At 38.0% G+C, this 19,510-nt stretch overlaps 1 protein-coding gene across 7 annotated transcripts in view; it reads right to left on the bottom strand.

Annotated features, from left to right (window-relative positions):
- SBF2 (SET binding factor 2) overlaps window positions 1–19,510 on the bottom strand; it is a 234,178-nt gene that overhangs the window by 59,264 nt on the left and 155,404 nt on the right. For all 7 annotated transcript variants that reach the window (XM_059848847.1, XM_059848850.1, XM_059848852.1 and 4 more), the window contains exon 17: window positions 5,936–6,004. In XM_059848847.1, the coding sequence (XP_059704830.1) occupies window positions 5,936–6,004 (69 nt within the window). The remainder of the gene's footprint in view (window positions 1–5,935; window positions 6,005–19,510) is intronic.

Genomic DNA, 19,510 nt, shown 5'->3' with positions numbered 1-19,510 from the left:
ACAGTAGGTGGACCAATATTGCACTGATTCCAGCTGACACTAACTGTAAAATTTGCCTGACAAAGACACAAAAATGCAATCAGCTCTTCACCCATCATCACAGATTTTCCCCATCAGCCTTTCATGGAGCATCTTCCCTGTGATTTCCCAGCTGCTGCTACACAACAAAGAGCACACTGCAAATGATGAAGCTTCTGTTACATAATTAACCTTGAATTGGGTCTCTCTTGGAAGGGGGGGGTTCATGATAATGAGTAAAATATTAGAAACTGTTCTGAATTTCACTAGTACTGCCTCCAGTCTTCAGAGAAATCCTTCATCCATGAAATTGGGAATCCCTCCTACACCCAACTCCAGGCATTTCAAGGAGTAAAGGCTTTCTTCCATTGAATATCTGCCATAACTGTTACTGAAACTTGGTAATCCATTTCAGCTAGGAAAGCACACACTCAAATTACTTTCATGTTATTACTGTGCTATGCAAAACACCACCTATCATTCACTATGGAAAACATTCAAATTATTTCTATTGGTGCATTAACACAAAATACTTCTGGTTTTACATTTTTTTATTAATTCAACTTCTTACTTAACTCACAATTTTGTATTCTCCTTGAAGATTATAAAAAAACCCCCTTTGGACTAAAATCCTTTTCTTCACAAAAATGCTGCCAGGATAATTCTTAAGATGACCTGAATAAATGTTCTGTACTACATTCAAAGATTTTAAGTTAAATTATTTACACCAAATGTTGTTCTTTTAAAAACTCTGAAAAAAGTCTCTGATTTTATGTAATTCTCTTTCATTCTCAACAAAAGTACAGGAACAAGGAGTACAAATGACAAGTGGGCAGCCATGCAGATGAACAGCCCAGTGATGCCATATCCTAAGGAGTTCAGCCAGCCCCAGCCTGCAAAGCTGCAGACTCATTTCTCTCATTCCATTTCAAGCTCTACAAAAAAATTCACATCAGTATCCAACTGAAATTTTATTTGAAATTTTGTGGCTTAGAAGCATTAAAAAAAAAATCAATTAAAAAATCAGTTTTTCCCTTTCTCCCTCCCAAGAATTACATAATTTAGTCACATAAAAATTCAAAAGCAGTCTCCAGTGCATCTTGCTTAAAGACAAATGTCAATTTGAATGTAATATATCCAAAATGTGAGAAATTTTGTTGCATTTGGGTTATTTTTGCCTAAACTAGATCAGCACTCTCCAAGCATACAGCAAACCATTAAAAACAACTGACTCAGAAATTAAAATAAATTTCTCATTTTCTAATTAACCTGTGATTCTGCAAAATAATACTTCTGTGAATACTGCCATTTAAAGAAATGCTTGTCTATAAATGTGGAAGCCCATTCATAACATCTACACAGAGAAAGCTTTACTCTTAAACTGGTGTCTTTTTATTATGATATTTCCTTTATTCAGACACTTCTGAATGGCAAACAACAGAACATTTGCAAGTGTTACTGTGGACTGAGCAATGTGGTAGAAAGGTATGGGAACACAGATGATCATACACAGTTTGACCACGACATTTTAGTCATAAAATTTTGGAAAAGAGCCCCGAGGGGTGGAAAATTTTCCTATGATCTGCACCATCAGGTTGAGAGGGGAACACAGCAGTGTCTGCCATTCAGTGGTGAGGGATGCCAGAGGGACTGAGCAGAGTGCCAGAGATCAGCCAAGCTGCCAGGGAGGGCAGATGGAGAGGTGGCCCCTGCCTGGGGCAGCACTGGGGACCTTGGGGTGGCAGCTCTGCTGCTGTGTCATTGTCACTGTCATTGTCCAGGACAGGCTGGAACTGGAGCCTGCCACTGATGCTGCCTGGCTGCCCTGGAGGCTGCCAAAAGGCAGCGTGGGGCTCACCACATCCTGCCAGCCTGGCAGGGAGCCAGGCACAAACTGGGAGCCCAAAGCCTGGGATGGGACAATGCTGCTTGTGCAAGAACCAAACTGTTCCTGGGTGAGTTAAGGCAAGGAAAACATGATTAAAACAGGTCCCTTTCCTGTCCTCCTCTCTTCCCCCACGCAGAACAAGAGCTCTTTTCCACAGCACCAAGGAATACTGCCTTTCCACTTTATACACAGAAGAAGTGAACACATACCAAACAAGCACGGGTCATTGGTATCACAAAAACATGGAAAAATTCTTTTATCTTCACGTATAAATACATTTTATTTATATTGTTTCCATTTTAAACAAAATTCCAACGGTATTACTAATGGTAAACTAAAACCTTTTTCGAACCCAGAAGCAAAAATTTGTTTGTTTTTGTGACATGAACGGTACACACCAAAGTCCACTGTCACTGATGAGTCACATTTTGCTAACAGCTTGTGTCCAATATTTAAAAATTTTTAAAAGCATTGGGACTATTTTTTCTAGAAAAATTCAATTATTACTCCAGGCCACAAATATGCAACCAGTGCTGACTTCCTGTCTATGACTTTAATCCCATCAGCTCTGACTTAGAGTGTGATCAAATCCTGCCTGATCAAGTTTCACAATAGATCACTCACCAGACTTCAGGGAGAATTCTGAAATTTCACCAGACATCCCAAGAGCTCCTAGCATGCTGTACACAGTGTGATGTTTCTTGTAATTTTAATTGGATCTGTGTAGAAATACCCTAGACTAGTTTTTAAATAAGCAAAGGCATTAAGACAAGATGGGTTACATCATGCCAGCTTGCTCCCTCCTTTAAATTTTCTGCTGTTTTTCCAAAAATATTTAAAAGTCCCTCAAGGCTAATGCATGACACAAGCTTTCCAGAATCTTACCAACATCACCTCCAAGTCTTAAGTTGTGTTACTGCTCAGTTTCTTGGCTTATCTGCTGGGCTCAAACAAAACCATGTCCTCCTCAGTTTTTATACACCTCAAACACTTGGTGACTGCACTGTGTTCAGTAAAACACAGTGAAGTTACTCAGGAAGAACGGGTAATTGTTTCATTTGTGCTCTGCTTTGTCTTGGATAAATAAAATGAAACCTAGCATTTCATGAACACAACAGCAGTTCCATAAAGGAACTGTGAAGTCATGTAACTTCTTTATGCTGCTTCACTGGAAGCAAGAGGAATTACACCAACAATGAAATGCTGGGACATGAAATCCCATCACAATTTCCCATCAAAAAGCTACAGCAAATACAGATGGTAAAACATCAGACTGGACTGAACTCTACAGACTCTCAGAACTCCACTATACTTTTAGATTTACCCCAGATTTTGTCACTGATAACTCGATTTGGAGCAGTGACACCAATGCACACACAAATGGAACCCGTGCCACTGCCAGATGCACAATTCCTGTCCATTCCTGGCTGCTAAGAATATTGCCCAGCCTCAAAAGGGGTGGGTGAAATGAGATTGAACAGGCTGCTGGCATTAAACATGGTATTCTGAGAACAGAAACACCAACAAAACATCTGCACCCTGCCAAGCACTGCTTCATCCTTGGGAAGCACTAACACAATCATATGGAACAGGCAAGATAATTCTTTGTGTTGAAGCACAGGCCCATGCCAGGTAGAATATATTCACTCTAGTCTACAACACAATTTTGAAAACCTCTAGAGAAGCTGAAAGATCCTCCAAAAAGTAGCATTTTTTACTCAAAAGTAGAAGTTCTACTCAAACTGAACCTTAAACTGTTAATCTGAATTTTAACTAATCACTGCAAAGTCAGTGCAACAATCTTATGTTCCGAACAGCATGTCAGTTTGTGTTTAGTATGAACAGTTGTATGCCAAAATAAGTGCTTTGGCCAAAGAATTGTATCTAATGGGACATACCAAAGGGGACCATCACTGAACCTGAGGATTAGATCTGGGAAAAACAAAATTCTTTTTCCATTATGCATTAACAGCTGGCTTTTGCAAGTTAATAGTCAGGTTATTTTAATTTTTAATTCAGGTCAGGCACATTAAAAAACTCATCATGCTTCTTCCATCAAGGGACTCACAGTTTCCTGAGTGTATTTTTAGAGTTAAATAGTCCAGGCTATTAAAAAAAGATTTCAGAGAACTTTCTGTGAGAGAAATGGTGTGAGATCTTGGTACTTCTACCAAAAAATACAAGTGTGTAGATGAAATTACTTAAATATATTTTATATTCAGTCCAGATTTTTGCTCTGCTTGATGGTGAAATCGAAACTTGTTTAAGCTTATTTCAAAACTCCTGATACTACATTAAAAAGTCTATTTTTGTTGTCCTTTTTTTTTTTTTTTTTTTTGCCTACTTGATCAAACTTTACCGAGGTAGGAATTTAACCAAACTGCTTCAACACCCCAAAATTCTCCCTGTACCTCTCAAGGTAATGAGCTCTGTGGACTCTCTTGGCTATTCTTATGAGCAAAACCAAAAACCAGAAAATAAAAGAAGGCAGAAGTTTCTTAAAAACGTAGAATTTCTGCAGTAAATAAGTAAGAGTAAAATAGGGAAGAGGGAAATTTCTATAGCTCATCATCTCTTCCCTCAAATTAAGTATTTGTGGCAGCAGCAAATGTGAAACAACAATTCTGCTACTGAAGGACTCAAACCAGGGGGAACAGAGAAAGATAAACTTGGATCTAAAAATGGGAGAAAGTCAATTTGCTGGGACTGAAAAATTTCGCATCTCACCATGCTGCTTTACATCAGAGAATGAAAATACTCTGTACACTCTTCCCTAAAAGCAGTTGTGGGGTATTATGTACAGCTATAAACTAAAACACATTTAAATAAAACTTTTTTACAGTTCAAATAATTGGAAGAGGAAAAAACCCTGCCACTTCATGCTCCATGCACGTTGTTATGTACTAGTTTAAATAAGAAATGTCAGGAAATCTTCTACACATTTAAGTTTGTCAAAATTGCTCTTGCCTTCAACAGATGATTCTGGTTTTTATGACTGGTAAAGTTTGACAGTTTCTATTCTAAAAACAACATGACAGAAACTTTTTCTAGTTTAAAACAACCCAGAAATTGATTAGAATATATAACTGAAACCAAAGATGACTGACTGAAGGTGGAAGGTTGCATTTTTCAATTGCTATATTATCAATGTGTAGATAAGCTGTCAAAGCAAATACTGTTGTGCAATATGCCAGTGTACCAATTAGCAATGACCAAGCACTTATTTCCCAAACTGGGTTGTATAACAACATTCACATTAAACAAAGTTCATTTAGTACTGCAAGCCAGTCCACATTCTGAACTCATCTCATCAGGTATGCACATCCTAAAAAGCAGAACTGGAGCTACCCAGAACTGGTGAAAATGCTATTGTATTGGGACATTGAAATAAGTACAGTCATACTACAAGAGTTCTGCTTCTGAAATAATGACTTACAAAATGTGCATTGCTTACATTTTTGTATTTACTATCATATTGTAGTTTGCCACTATCAAACATTCTGTACTTTCCCCCACAAAGAAACCAAAACAAGAAATTGAAAACAGAGTTAAAACAACCCAGTCACAATATCCTCCAAAATGAACAACTACACAGCCTGAAAACTTCACTTGTACTTGTGGCCAAGTACTTTATTGGCCAACTGTACTACAGTGACCACGGTACTGTATTGGCCAGTGCACGTTTAACATGCCAAATCAAACACAGCACTACTGCAATACATAGTTTTTACACAGTAACATCAGAAATTATTCTTTTCTATTATTTTAGTGGCTAAGTAGAATTCAATGATAATTCTCTAACCCATCCTACAGCCTGCATTATGTCTCATAATCATAATGACCCAACATCAATGTGTCCTTCTGGAGTAATGTCCATATCAGTCTATTTGCTGATTTCCATTGACATTAATAAACTTTAGAATGAATCTTCCTGCCTGTCATGTATCTCCTGTCATCTCTTTCTCCCTTTTAACAATGTATGTGATGTAAAAAAAATACAAGATAGCAGTGGTTGCAATAGACACTCACCCTATAGAAGGCAGTTGTCAGGGGCAGCAAAGCTGCAGCAATGCTGTATTCTTCTGAAGATGAACAATCCTGCAAGAAAAAACAGAGAAGAAAATAAGCAAAACCATTTAATGCACTGTAGCTTCATTTCTGCCTTATGGAGTCCCTCTGGCATCCTCCTGACACACAATGGAATCTTTAATCATTCGAGATCATGTAGAAATAACACATACTTATGAGTGTGCATACACACACACACACACACATATACATATATATATATATATACACCTTTCTATCCATCTATCTATCAATGTATTTTCTCATGATTTCTCCCAGACAGGTATTACTGTGATTCTTCCCACTTTAGAAACTCATTAGCCAATTTCTCATTCATACGTCTGAAATACAAATTCACTGACACCACTTATAGATAATAAGGAAAGTTTTCCTCATTTAGGAAACAATAAAAAGGTAGTTTGACCCATTTGGGTCAAGAGCAAACCTGACTAAAATGGAAATGATGTGATGACCAAAGAATGCCCTTTCAAAATGTCTACGTGAAGGAAGTGACATTTATGCAATATGAAATAATCACCTCCACAGCCGCTACAAAAGTTTGGCACAAGGTTAACTTTAAAAGAAGATGAAAACCCATTCTCTTCATATCTCTGAATGCCTCATTCAACAGTCAAGTGTGTCATTCATGTCTCTCTAGGCAGAGAGGGGTATGCCAAAGTAAATCAGCTAGTAATTGTGCAGATGAAAGTTGTGATTTTATTACGGAAGTCTTTTAAAAGAAAGCAGAATTGGAATGTAACTTGATATTTAAAAAACAAGCTACTTGAATTTTTATGACCATAAGAAAAAAAAAGAACAAAAAAATACCCAACAAGAGTTAAAAATGATACTTTTAAAAAAAGTCATCGGGTGTTTTTTCAGCAGCTCTTTTTGCCACCACTAAAGAACACAATAATGCACACACTCGGGCAGTTGACAAATGCATCACCACTGTGCCTCTGGATGATCAATGGACAACCAACACCTCCAGCTGAACAACTAATTTTAAAATTTGTAACATCCTTGTTGCAGTGGGCACCCTGCAACTCAAACCACTCCTGTTAACTGAAACAACTGACCAAATGCCAAAATTGAAATGTCTCAAGTGTTCCTCTGCCAGACTTTACGTTTATGCCTTCAACATATCAGAGTTATCTAAAACAGAGCAACTAGCAAAAACCTGGCACCACCCAATTGTGATAGCAGAAATATGAAATTGCATTACAAAACCAACATTATTATGGATTATTAGGATGTTATTTGTATCCATCTCATTCTTTGTTCTTAAATGGCTGCAAAGTGACTGTGGATTGCAGGTTTAAAACAAAAGACCAAAAAAACTCATGACAAGGATATTTTGCTTCTCATCATTTCAAAGTCTATTTCAACCTTAGTGATTTCTCAAAACAAATCCTTCATTTTCTATTGCTTTAATCAAGCTCACCTAAATGGAACAGCAATGTCCATTTATAGTTAAATACAGCAGCATTTAGAAAACTGCTTACACATCAATTCTGCAAAGGGACACAACAAGTTCACAGTTGTGAAGGTTCATTTCTGCACAGAGTTACTGAGGCTTCCAGTGTGCCTAACTCTGCACAAAAGCATCAATGCTCACTGTGCATGGACAACACGAGTTTGGCAGGTGCTCACACTTCACAGCACACTTCCAACCTGGTAGAGGAAAACTAACAAAAATGGACACTGAAAACTCAATAAAAGTTTCAATGAAGCCTCTTGGTATTGCAATATGTATATAGCAAACCCAAATTAGTTTGTAAGATCTCAGAGCATAAGGCTAAAGGACACAGCCTCAGCTGCTTTCAATTTTCCATTTCTGCATTATTCCCTATTGTTATCCACAGCCTTAATCCCCATTTGGAAGTTAGCATACATATTTTTAGTTCAATATGTGATAAATATTCTTAGTACTTTTCACTTAACAAAAACACTTCCCACTTAAAATTGGACTTTCCAATCTTTAGAAATGTGCAACAGCTTTCAAAGAAATACATATCTTATTTCTGTACATGATTATTTATAACCAGGTATAAAATAATCCATCCTCAATTTCAGGTTACCTACTTAATCCCTTAGCTCAAATTATTTGAAAGAGTTCAGGCTTTTATCCAAAATATACATAAAAATATCTTTATAAAAACTGAGCAATGTATCTTCACCTAGAGAGCATTCAATACTCCAAGAGCTAACATATGTCTCAAAGATATATATCATCACCATATAAACAACACATTAGATTATTTTTCCATTCCTTCCTTCAAGTATGAAATTCTCCACATATTCCATGTCAGCAGTACATGGACTTGTAGTGTGCAAGTATTATCTCTCTGTATTCTTTTTTTCTTCTCCTGTACATGACAAGGAATACAAAATTATCTCAGTTAGGAATAAATTGCAACACTGTTGCTTTAAGATGAGTGGAACTAATTAATTGTTTACTTGCATTGTAGCTGCAAGACAGAATGCCATGGCTAAGAGAGATGTTGCACTGAAATCTCAGCTTCTCAATTTTACAGACAAACCAAAGGACTGGAAATGTCACATATGTCTTGTAGGCAATTAATTTAGACCCCTGAAACAATGCAATCCAGCTGCCTTATATATAATGTCTTTACCAATTGTAAAAAATACTCCTACTGCTGCTACAGAAGTAGACAAAAATCAAATACCATAAAATAATCAAAGCTTTTCCACCTAATTTGCACAAAATGAAGCTGAAACACATCTGGGGAACAAAAATTGTTTTCAGCAAATTAATAACCAAAAAACCAACGTCCTTTGACAGTGAAATACAGACTTCCACCATGACATATGCAGAGCAGTGCTTTGAATCCATGCCTAATTGAGTGAAAACCTGGCACATTGTTCTGGCCATACTGATCCTAAATCCAGACAGTTGCTGAACTCTGCAGCAGATTGGAAAGGTTACAGGAATTCGTGTACACTTAAAACAGCTTTGCTACACTGAATTGACAAGTGAATAATAAAAGGAAAATGTTTTTCCTTACATCACTTACTTTGACAATGCATGTGAATTACTTTTATACTCCAGTCATTTTAAATATGCAGCAAAACTTTGGTGGTTCCATATTGCCATTAGATTGCAGAGCTGAGAGCTTGGAAGTTACAGACTTTGGCTGCTTGGCAGGACACATGGAGCTGATATGGGGGAGCACTGATGGCTTTTGGAATCTGGTAGGTGGCTTAGGCTTCTGGTGCTGGAGGAGAGAGTCAACTCTGCTCCTCACTCTTGACTTCAGAACAGGTACTGCCTGGAATGCTTGCTTGGAAAACAAGGTATTGTACATCCTCAGGAATTGTACACCACCATGAACAGTACACCACCATGAATTGTACATCATCAGGAACTGTACACCATCAGGAATTGTACATCCTCATGCACTCTACACCACCATGAACTGTACACAATCATGAACTGCACACCATCACAAAGCTGAAATGCCCTCTGCAGTGTGGTCCTAGTGATAAATAGCTGGGAAAAGTCACCCCAGGAAAAGCTCTTCCCTGATCTGCTCCTGGACATGCAGGCTCAAGAAGGCTGCTAAGCCCCCTCTGCTATCCCTCAAGAGCAAGCCCAAGCCAGTGAAGCACTGTGACAGTGCAGAAAAATGACCTCTCTTCCTGCATGAAACTACAAGATACACTCAGGGGTTTCTGCTTTCTCTTAGTCACATGATAAAAATCTAGAAGACACGTATGGAACATTGAGATAACATTTGAGGTGGAATTTTCTTCTTAAATTCATCTTGATAGTCTCTCTCATTAACTGCTACCTGATACAGTATCTTCCTGCATTAAAACCCATTCTGCTTTAGGCACTAAGCTTTTTAAACAGACCCCACATTTTTAATAATCTGCAGAAATCCGAGTATGCCAAAAACTTGGGATCCAATTTTGCCTTACATTCAGAAATACCACAAATACATGGAATTCCCCCCAGGCCTGACTATCACATGAAATCACTGTAGCATGCAGCCAATGCATCCAAACTAAAAAGCTGAATATGGCAGCACTTGATCCATACCTCTTTGGCAGCACAGGAGGATGCATGCATGCTCTGTTAAAAATGCTGCTCAACACTGCACTGTCCCTCCTGAGAATAACTGAAGTCAATTTTCAGGCATACAAACAGCATTCATCACCCTGCAGGAGTAACCTCAAAATGAATCCAGGAAAAAAAAAAAAAGCCAGAAACTTTAGGGTCAGATGTGTTTTTAAAGCACTAACCCAAGAACTGTTAAGTCAGCATGTGTAACTATGTGCAGAAGATTGGCTACAAATTACAGGTGAAACATTAGTTACAAATCCAACAGATTCCTTCACTGGTGCCAGGTTTTAATCCCAATTCTAACAGCTGTATTATGTGGGCAGGGCTTTAGTAAAGCACAGAATTTTTATTATTGATGCAGTTTGTATTTTGTAAATATGAACTGTCAATCCTAATGCACAAGGTACTACTTTTGTGCACAGCAGTAAGAGAATTCAACAGCCCAGCTTAGAAAAAATGTTTTGTTTACTAAAAAGAATAGAGATTCATCAGGTAGAACTGCAGTGTTATTCATAATCATACCTTAATATTAATGAGGTTATTTTTCCTTTTTACTAGATAAGCTGCACAGATTTTACTCATTCATCTACAAATACAAAATTAATGCAATTGAACTATTACAAATGAGTTTTGATCAAAGAAAACTTCTTCTATGCAAACTGATGTTCCCATCAATGTTTTCTATATTCAGTCTTTGCAGAATCAAAAATGTAAGAAAATCAACTGCCAATTTAAGAATATCTGATTATAGCTAATACAATTATATGCTGTCTTGAAAAACCAAAAAGTTATCTTGGAGTTTCCAAAACAACTTTAAAAAGTACTTAACTTACAAGCTTTAACTTTGCAGATAAAGCCATAAAATTACAGAGGTTGTTGAAATAAATGCCAATATGACAATAATCACTTATATTACCTTTACTAGCCTCACATAATTACCTTCACAAGAAAGTTTAAATCTTATTATTAGAATCATAAGCAAAATTGCTTTTTTCAGTGAAAATTCATGTGCATTTACTTTCTTGCTAATCTTCATATAGAACTTTGTCTAGTGAAGTCACCATCAATGCCAGCTGCTGCTTTGCTTTGCAGTGGGATCAAACTTTTCCTTCTTTTTTTGTTGACAAAGGTGAAATCAAACCTTATTGAAGCAGCTGCAATTTTATTAAGTAGAACTCGTCTGGGACCTGAGAAACAGGATGAAGGTAGACACACACTACCTGCTGCCTTATCTTTTGGCAGAACTATAAGCACAAACTCAAAATTTGGGAGATACTACCCTAAAAGATTCTCATTATTTTTAAAACTTCTTGTCTTGATAAGAATATAAAGAGCTTTTCAAAAGTATTAATCTGCAAAAACCAACTCTTTCTTCATACATGACCCTAATACATTTTATGTCACTCATTAACACAAACTTTTAATTATGTTTTTTGTTCTGCCTAAACACTGGTGCAGGGATTCACAGTTAATAAAACCAAGGCAAGGACACTCCTCTTGTCTGTGGTTTCCAGGTTTAACACTGATCAGATCTCTGGGCTTTTGATGAGCAGCTTCTCATACTGCTACCTGGGCTGACAGCAGTAATTGAACACAAAGTCCAGATCCCAGACTTGACCCGTGCTCTGAATTCTGCCACATGTAACAGTCTCTTCACCCTCTATGGCCATCACAGAGTGATGCCAATGCAGAAGACAAGGGAACAGCACCCAGCTCAGGAGAATCCTCACTGATTTGTTCTTTCTGCCTGATCAGGAGCCTTCACAATGACCACTTAATTAAGGAACCTATCCTGTCAGCAACAGGATGCAAGATACTGTAGAGCTGCCATTCCAGGCAGGAGATCCAGTTTTATTTTAGAGATATCTTACTTCCTGAGGAACTTCATGCTTGTCTTCACCTGGCCCTGAATCATCATAAGTTTGCCTGCCCTTGAAGCACAGTGGTATGAGGAACAGGATTAAATCAAGGCAGTCCAGATGCAATTACACAAGCATACAGTGTTCAATGATTTTTAAGTTTCCTTTTGCTTTACTCCACGCATTCACAAGCTAGCAAATGCAACAGATTTTCTCTGTGCAGCCCCATCCTACTCCTGATCTCCCAGCAAGTGAAAACAAGGAACAACATTTCACTCAAAGAAGAGCTGTCAAGCCCCCCCAGCCCCCACGCTTTCTCAATAAACACATTTCCGTCTAGGCTCGAGGTTAGTCATTTCCTCCTCCTCGTTACAAATTACATCGAGGAGATCAGGAACCTCGATTTTTATGTGCATAAATTACACATTTGTCACTGTATTTTTCTGTACCCTAGAAGCCTAAAAACATGTAACTTTTTTTGCAAGATACTGATAAAAACAAGAATGCCATCCCTCGCGTCTCAGCACATCTGAGTTTCTTTAACAGAAATGCCATGCGTGTTTCTGAATACTGTCATGAGGCCCATGGCAATAAAGTTCAACATACTCAGGCTGTAATCTTCTCCCAAGGAAATGGTTGGGATGCCAAGATGCCTTTTGACTTTTATTTCACAGCAGGGCTTCATTCACAGTGACTCTGTCCAAACCTTAAACTACACCAGCTGTGATACAAGGTCCTGCACAGCAATTTGTAAAAAGTTTTGACAAACAACACTCAAAGGATAGAATACATTGCAATTCATGATAAAAAAGTGATCAATATCCATTAACTGCTCAGTTGGAGAGGGTGATTAATCGATAATATATCTAGGAACTGCAGTGTACTCCTGGAGCCCTGGTAGACCAAAACACTTCTGCAGCCACTGCAAAACATTAACATAGGATACTCTGTAAACTGCTGTACAGACAGCCTGTTTAACTGAGTTAGGGAACAACAGAGAAATGCTTAAGACATTAAAAGAACTATTAAAATAGATGCCATATTACAGTACAGTCCAATTACATATTTCCAAATTAGTTCACAAGTACACAGGACACATCCTTACTCCCTGCAGCATCTCCTCTCCTAAATTTTAAAGCAAAAACTTTCAAATATATGTACTTTCATAAACTTTCAAATATGTACAAATACATTCACCTTGCTTAACTTAATTTTACTGTTCTTTTCTAAGTTTCATGTGATTTTCCAATTTCACATACTCCTAATAAAAATGCATCACATCATCAGAGCACATTCTATACAACTTTTACAACTTAACAGGAATGCACTCCTAAAAAAAAAATTATCAGATTTATATGGGTAGATATGGTAAAGTGATTCACTGAAAAATCAGTTTTTCACTTTAGAAGAAAAACATTTGGATAGAAATGGAATTTTACATCCATCTTCTGTCATGCAATGAGCCGACGCTCAGTTCAGAGCAGCTACCAAAAGATTTTGGGTCTGGTTCACCATGGAGAAACTGAACAGTGTCTGATGAAATGGAACTTGGAAGTAGAGCTCACTGAAAATTTTCCACTGAATAGCACGTGATAGCAAAATAATTTTTTATTTATGCTAAGAACCCTCAATGACATCATAGGAAAGAGAACTTTTAATCCTCAAGGTTCTCCCTTTGGGAGACTCAGTCTCTTGCCAATTGATTTTCTGGGGAACCAGAAAAAAAAGACTCTGACAAGAATTCAAAGAAGGCAAGGAACAGTTTTGGGGGAGCTACAGGCTGGACAGTAGGAGCAAGTCCTCATAGAGAACATTTCCAGACACAGGAAGAACAGAAAAGTGATTTAGAACACAAAAACCCAACTGACCAAGGAAAACAGGATCATTTTCTTCAATGAAATACCAAGCTCTGTACCTGAGGAAAGAGCAGCTTTTTGTGTTTTGCAGGCTCCTTTGGTACCCTTGGGGACAAGCTGGGAGACAAAGTCTGGAGGAAAGAGTGGAAAACTGACTGCACTGTCAGGCTCAAGGTTTAGCAGGCAGCTGGTTCTGAATTCTGTTTTCAGGGCTTGATAGTGTGATGAATGTTTTCATTAACAACAGGGAAAATGGCATGAAATGCATCCTCATCCCACTTCTGACTGACACCAAATTTGGGAGAGTGGTAAATAGGCTGGAGGGCAGGACTGCTGCTGACTGGCATCACAGCCAGGCAGACACAGACTGAAAGAGGTTCCTGAGCCTCCCAAAGAGAAAGTTCTGTACAAGGGACAGGGTAACTCCACGTGAAACATGAACTACATAAGGACAGCACCAGGAGCTATGTGCTGTGCTATACATGTCAAACCAAGTGAAAAATCCTGTAACATTAGTCTCACAAAGAGTTATAGGCAGGGGCAAAAGAACAAAATAATTAGGAAGTTTATGGACCTGAACCAAGAGATTATCAGGAGAGAGAACAACTGAAAGAATCTCAAAAAACCTAAATAAATACATAAAGAGAAAAGAGAGTGCTCAACCAGCACAGACAGAAATTATTGGCAAGAAAGCTGATGCCAATTTTATGTATCTACATATGTCCAATGCATCTACAGGGTTCTGGCAGGTGAACCCAAGCCCATGTTTGCCTGGCTGTAGCACTGCCCCTGGCAGAGGCATCTTCCACCAACTGCCCACACTAAGGTCTCTTCAATACATATTTGACACCATGCTGCAGGACAGCTTTGGGCCTTTTAAACCAACCTTGATAGTACTGAAAAGCTTTCCTCCACTTTTGGCAGGGGCACCAGATGGTCTGTGCACAGCTGCACCAAAGGACAACACGACCGACACCGACCAGCTGCTCCTGGAAGAAGTTTTCTTGGATCAGCTCTGTTGGTGCAGCCCCACTTCTGGATCCACGAAACAAGTGTCAGCTGCTGGAAGAGGATATTTCTGGGATGACCTGCAATGGCTGCAGAATTTCAAGGATGACAAGTGGCGTTTTGTGGGTTTTTCTGAGGAAATTGTGATTGAAAGGTTCTGAATCTCGAACTCAGCCAGCGAGGGCTTTTCCATGCTCAGGCACAGATGACGCACTGTGTTAGCTGAGCTGGTGAGCCTGACAGAACCTAAAATCCCTCCTGCCAACTCCACTGCCAGACCTCTCTGCTCCTTAATAGGCTGGAATGTAAATCTTCAGTTACGTTTCAAAGAGTAGTGCAGTTTTAGCAATGTTAATGGAAGCTGTTGTAGAAATTGCTTAATCCAAAAACCAACCTTGAAACAACAACCAGAATTAGGCACACTGCACATCATGAAAAAATCATGTTACTAGAGCAGTCATCAGAAATATCCCATTTTTCTGGAGAAAAAATATTCCAGCGATAAAGTACTTTCAGGGATAAACAGTTCCTAGAAAAGAATACTTGAAGCAAATTTGGGAAACTGAAAGACATATGTTGGGCATGATTAAGTAGCATGTTGTAGAGCAGTGTCCACCTTGATTAACACATCAAATCTGTGTGATGAGGGAAGAATGTTGCTACAAAGCCTGAAAAGCCCAAGAGATTCTGAGATTTCAAGCCTGCTTGATTTAGTTAAGCGCTCCCTCCAAGACAGCATCCATCAATGGAGTTTATATTCTAACAGAAATATTTAAACTATGAAAAAGGAAAACATAGAAAACGCAACATTTTCATTTAACTTAATGTTAAGTATTTTAAACTTTCTGATGTACTTTTCAATGCATTGACAGCAGCCACCTCTTTCATACAGACACAGATTTTATTTGAAATCTTACACTTTTTGGTGGTTTAATGCACCTGAGATGTGGGAACTGTTTATTATGAAACATTTATTAAAAAATTAATTTATCGATAATAGATAAAATGTTTGCTTTTCTAAGAATCCAAGTGAAAACAAGCATGAAGTATTTTTGGTAAGAGATAAAGACAATGGAGAAACAGTAAACCAATTTTGAACTGGCAATGGTAGAACTACCCTCAGAATTCTTCAGTCTTAAAGCTTGCTGAATTGATACTTTTCTCTGGGATTTTTAAATGGCTTCAGGAAATAAGAAGGTTAGAATTCCAGGAGGTAATTCCTCCAACTTTGGTTACAGAAGTGAAAAAGTAAACTCCCAAAACATACTAGTCAGTCATCTAGCTGAAGAGGCATGTCTGGATGTCCTTAAAACAATACCTGTTCTCTGTAAAAACTGTCTGGCAGGGCAAACACAACCAGAGGAAAGAAGACATCCTTGAGCTTGCTGTGGGACCAAAGAGGCAGAAGTGTTTTAGCATTGCCTTCCAGCAAAATTCTTTGGTACAAATTCTAGGAAATCTTGGTACGATCGCTTTCTGTTCCACAGCCTTCTAAACCACTGCTAGTAGCAACATCCAGCTAACCAGCCACAGAGAAAGCCTTCTTTGCCAGATTTTGGATTGCCAGCTAATCCATTTTAAAACCCTGACAAATCTTCTCCTAGGCTATCTGATCTTCCTTCCAGGAGGTTTTGTTCCAGACACCTGTTTTGTTCTTATTTCACTGACATTTCAAGAAAAAATGCAGAAAGGGTAGTTCTGCTATGTAATCACAGCACATGGCAAGGAGAAATTTAATAAAAACCTCTGTACCTTGGGGTACAGTAAAATACTGGTGAACTTCTAAGTCCCAATTACAGTCATACTGTTTGAAATTCTTTCCTCACAATTCATATTTAGAGCTTTCAGAAGGGTGAGCCAGATTGCAATGGCTGGATAAGAAAGAACGGGTAGTGAAAACAAAAACTGAGAAGTTCAAGCATTAGCAATGGCTTTGGCATCCTAAAACCAGCAGGAATCCAACTCCAGAGAACACACTAGCAAATCACCAAATGAGTGCAGAACACAATTCTGAAGATCAACAGATAATTTCTGGACAGTGTGGCATTATTTAGTGCACATGCTGAATGAAACACAATGTATCAGCAAGAACTATCAGCCATGTACAATAAATGTGATGACTCAAATGATAAGTATTTCTTATCTGTGTCCCTTCCTAACAAGAAATATGAGTAGATACCCTGATGTATTTGACCATCTTCTCATTCCTTTTATCTTACTTGCAGTTTTAAGTAGCGAAGAAATCCTTGAGCTTTCATGAAGACCTTCACTATCACAGCTGACAAGAATCCCACAGTGCCCCTTGCCTTCTCTTTCAGTACCACACTTGTGTTGATGGCCACATTTTGTCCAAGTTCCTTATGCTGCTAAAATTTTAGATCTTGTTCTTTCCTGTTTTTCAAGGACATTTAGGAGTGTAGCTTTTGGTAAAGTCCTGTCAGACATCCTGCCAGGTGCTGATAATCAACAACTTACTAAAAATATCAAATACTCTTACTTACCACCCTTCTTCCTCCTTCAAATCTTCTCTTATGCACAGAAACTAAAATAATGCATCTTCTAAATGAATGCAGAGAGTGAGAGCTGGGTGCACCAGCATGATGCTGCTGTGTCATCTGCTGGAGCCCATTTGTGCAACGAGATGTGACTGTGATGATGCAGCCAAAATTCACCCCTGCTTTAACAATAACAGAGGTGCTACATACCTGATTTTGATGAAAATCTCTACAAAATACCATATCATTACAGTAGTTGGAATAATTAATTATGATTTGCTGGACTGATTTTAATTGAATCAGTTCTGATGCCTACTGTTTTCATGTGCAGGTTGTATCTTGAACTTGGAAATTAGAATATTACAGTGTATTATAATGCAGACAAGGAAAAATATTAAGTTTCTAAAGAAGAAGTGCTGAAAATCATGGTACCCTCATAATCCAAGTTGATTTTAAGTGTATTATTATTATTACTACAGTTAATATTATTATTACTAATAATACACTTATTATTATTATTATTAATACTATAGTTAATATTTCACTCCATATACCTGAAAGAGATAGAGAATATTACATGCCAATTGTATGGAATTTACTTGCCTATAACAAAGGATTTGTATTCTCTAATGTGATGTTTAACCAATCAACATTCCAAGCAAAGATTTTACAAGGTGTTCAACTGACTAAAGGACTTAATTTAATCAAAAGAAGCTGGTTTTGTCCTCAAAAGTCAAATAATCTGTATAGAAAATCAAATCAATTTGTTTCTTTACAAACACTGTGGGACTTTAGACTGTTAAACATCCAATTCCAATTCTTAGCTCCCAAGTGGAGTTTTGGACTTCAGAGTTCAAGAATTTGGGGAGAGGTGGGGAAAAGGAGTAGTGGGATTTGTTTGTTTGTTTTATCTATAGACAGTAGGTAAAGTAATTTTTAAATACTTTGTTGGATCACCAGATACCAAAGCCTGCCCCCGTGACTGAGTCCAGGGAGGGAATTACTAAAAATAATCCTCATTAAAGCATGTTTACATGGCATTTTCCATGAATCCTAGAAGCCAATTAATTTAAGTCATAATTCTGGGCTGTAATATTGAAAAAGAATGTGAACAGCTGCAAGAATTTTTTACAACATATGCAGATTGTCAAATGCTCTTTTGTTTACACCTTTATTTTGTGTTCTTGTTCCAGAATGGCACACACTTTTAATGTAACAGCTGTAAAGAAATTGATCCTTATGCTTTTTTCCTTAGAAATCATTCTAAAATGTCACAGAGTTCACTACTGTTTGTTTGTCATATTAATGCATTTGTCAAAGTTTACACAAAATACTGACAAAACCCAGAACTGCCTTGTGTTTTATGGTATTTATCTCAGCACCACACTTCAGCTTTTGAATGCAAGCTGCTGAGATCTCAATTGTTTAAACCAAAGGTTATGCAAACATGACAGCAGCCAAATGATTAGAAGGCTTTGGATATTCCATCTTCTGTCTGCTTCAGAAATGACTGCATGTGAAAAATAATGAGGCTCTTGCAGACACCCATTAGGAATTTTTATGCAAATTCCTGTAAAATCAAACACTTAGAAACAGAAGCTTCATAAAATTCCTTACAGAAACAACAAAGCAGTGGTCCACCTGGCATGTTTCCCCTGGTGGCCAAGGCAGCACACCTTGCAGAAATGTCTCACTGCAGCTTCTCCACCTGGGCTTACCAGGTGCCTGAAGGGTGAAGTGCAGGGGAAGGAAGAGCAGACACCACGTTACACAGGAATTCCTTTCCCTAAAAACAGACTGTGCACATGTGGTACAGTCACTGCATGGGTACAGCAAATCAAAGCCATGCAATATTCTGCTACTTGTTGTACACATTAAATGGCACTCAGAGCAGATGAAGTGCATGTGCACATAATTAACAGTGTTTTATACACCTTTCTATAGGGAATGATGGACCTCTACTGAAATACACTTTGTAAACATACCTAACATCTTAGATAAAACCAAAATTCCACGTGTTACTTCCTCATTTTTATAGATATAGAACCTGTAAAAACAGAAGTCACTGATTTCACATAGCTTGTTATATCAGCAAAGTGCCTATTCCTTCCAACATGAAAGACTTTTTGTTTTGGTTTGGTTTTTACCACCTTTCATCAGTTCACCTCTTTCCCAGGCAGGCTGCAGAGCAACTGCACAGCAGCACAACACAATCCCTAACCCAGACT

The sequence above is a fragment of the Haemorhous mexicanus genome, chromosome 6 (assembly GCF_027477595.1).
Source record: "Haemorhous mexicanus isolate bHaeMex1 chromosome 6, bHaeMex1.pri, whole genome shotgun sequence".
NCBI lineage: Eukaryota > Metazoa > Chordata > Aves > Passeriformes > Fringillidae > Haemorhous > Haemorhous mexicanus.
Note: the sequence above shows the minus strand (reverse complement) of the source record. Positions and strands in the feature narration are given on the sequence as shown.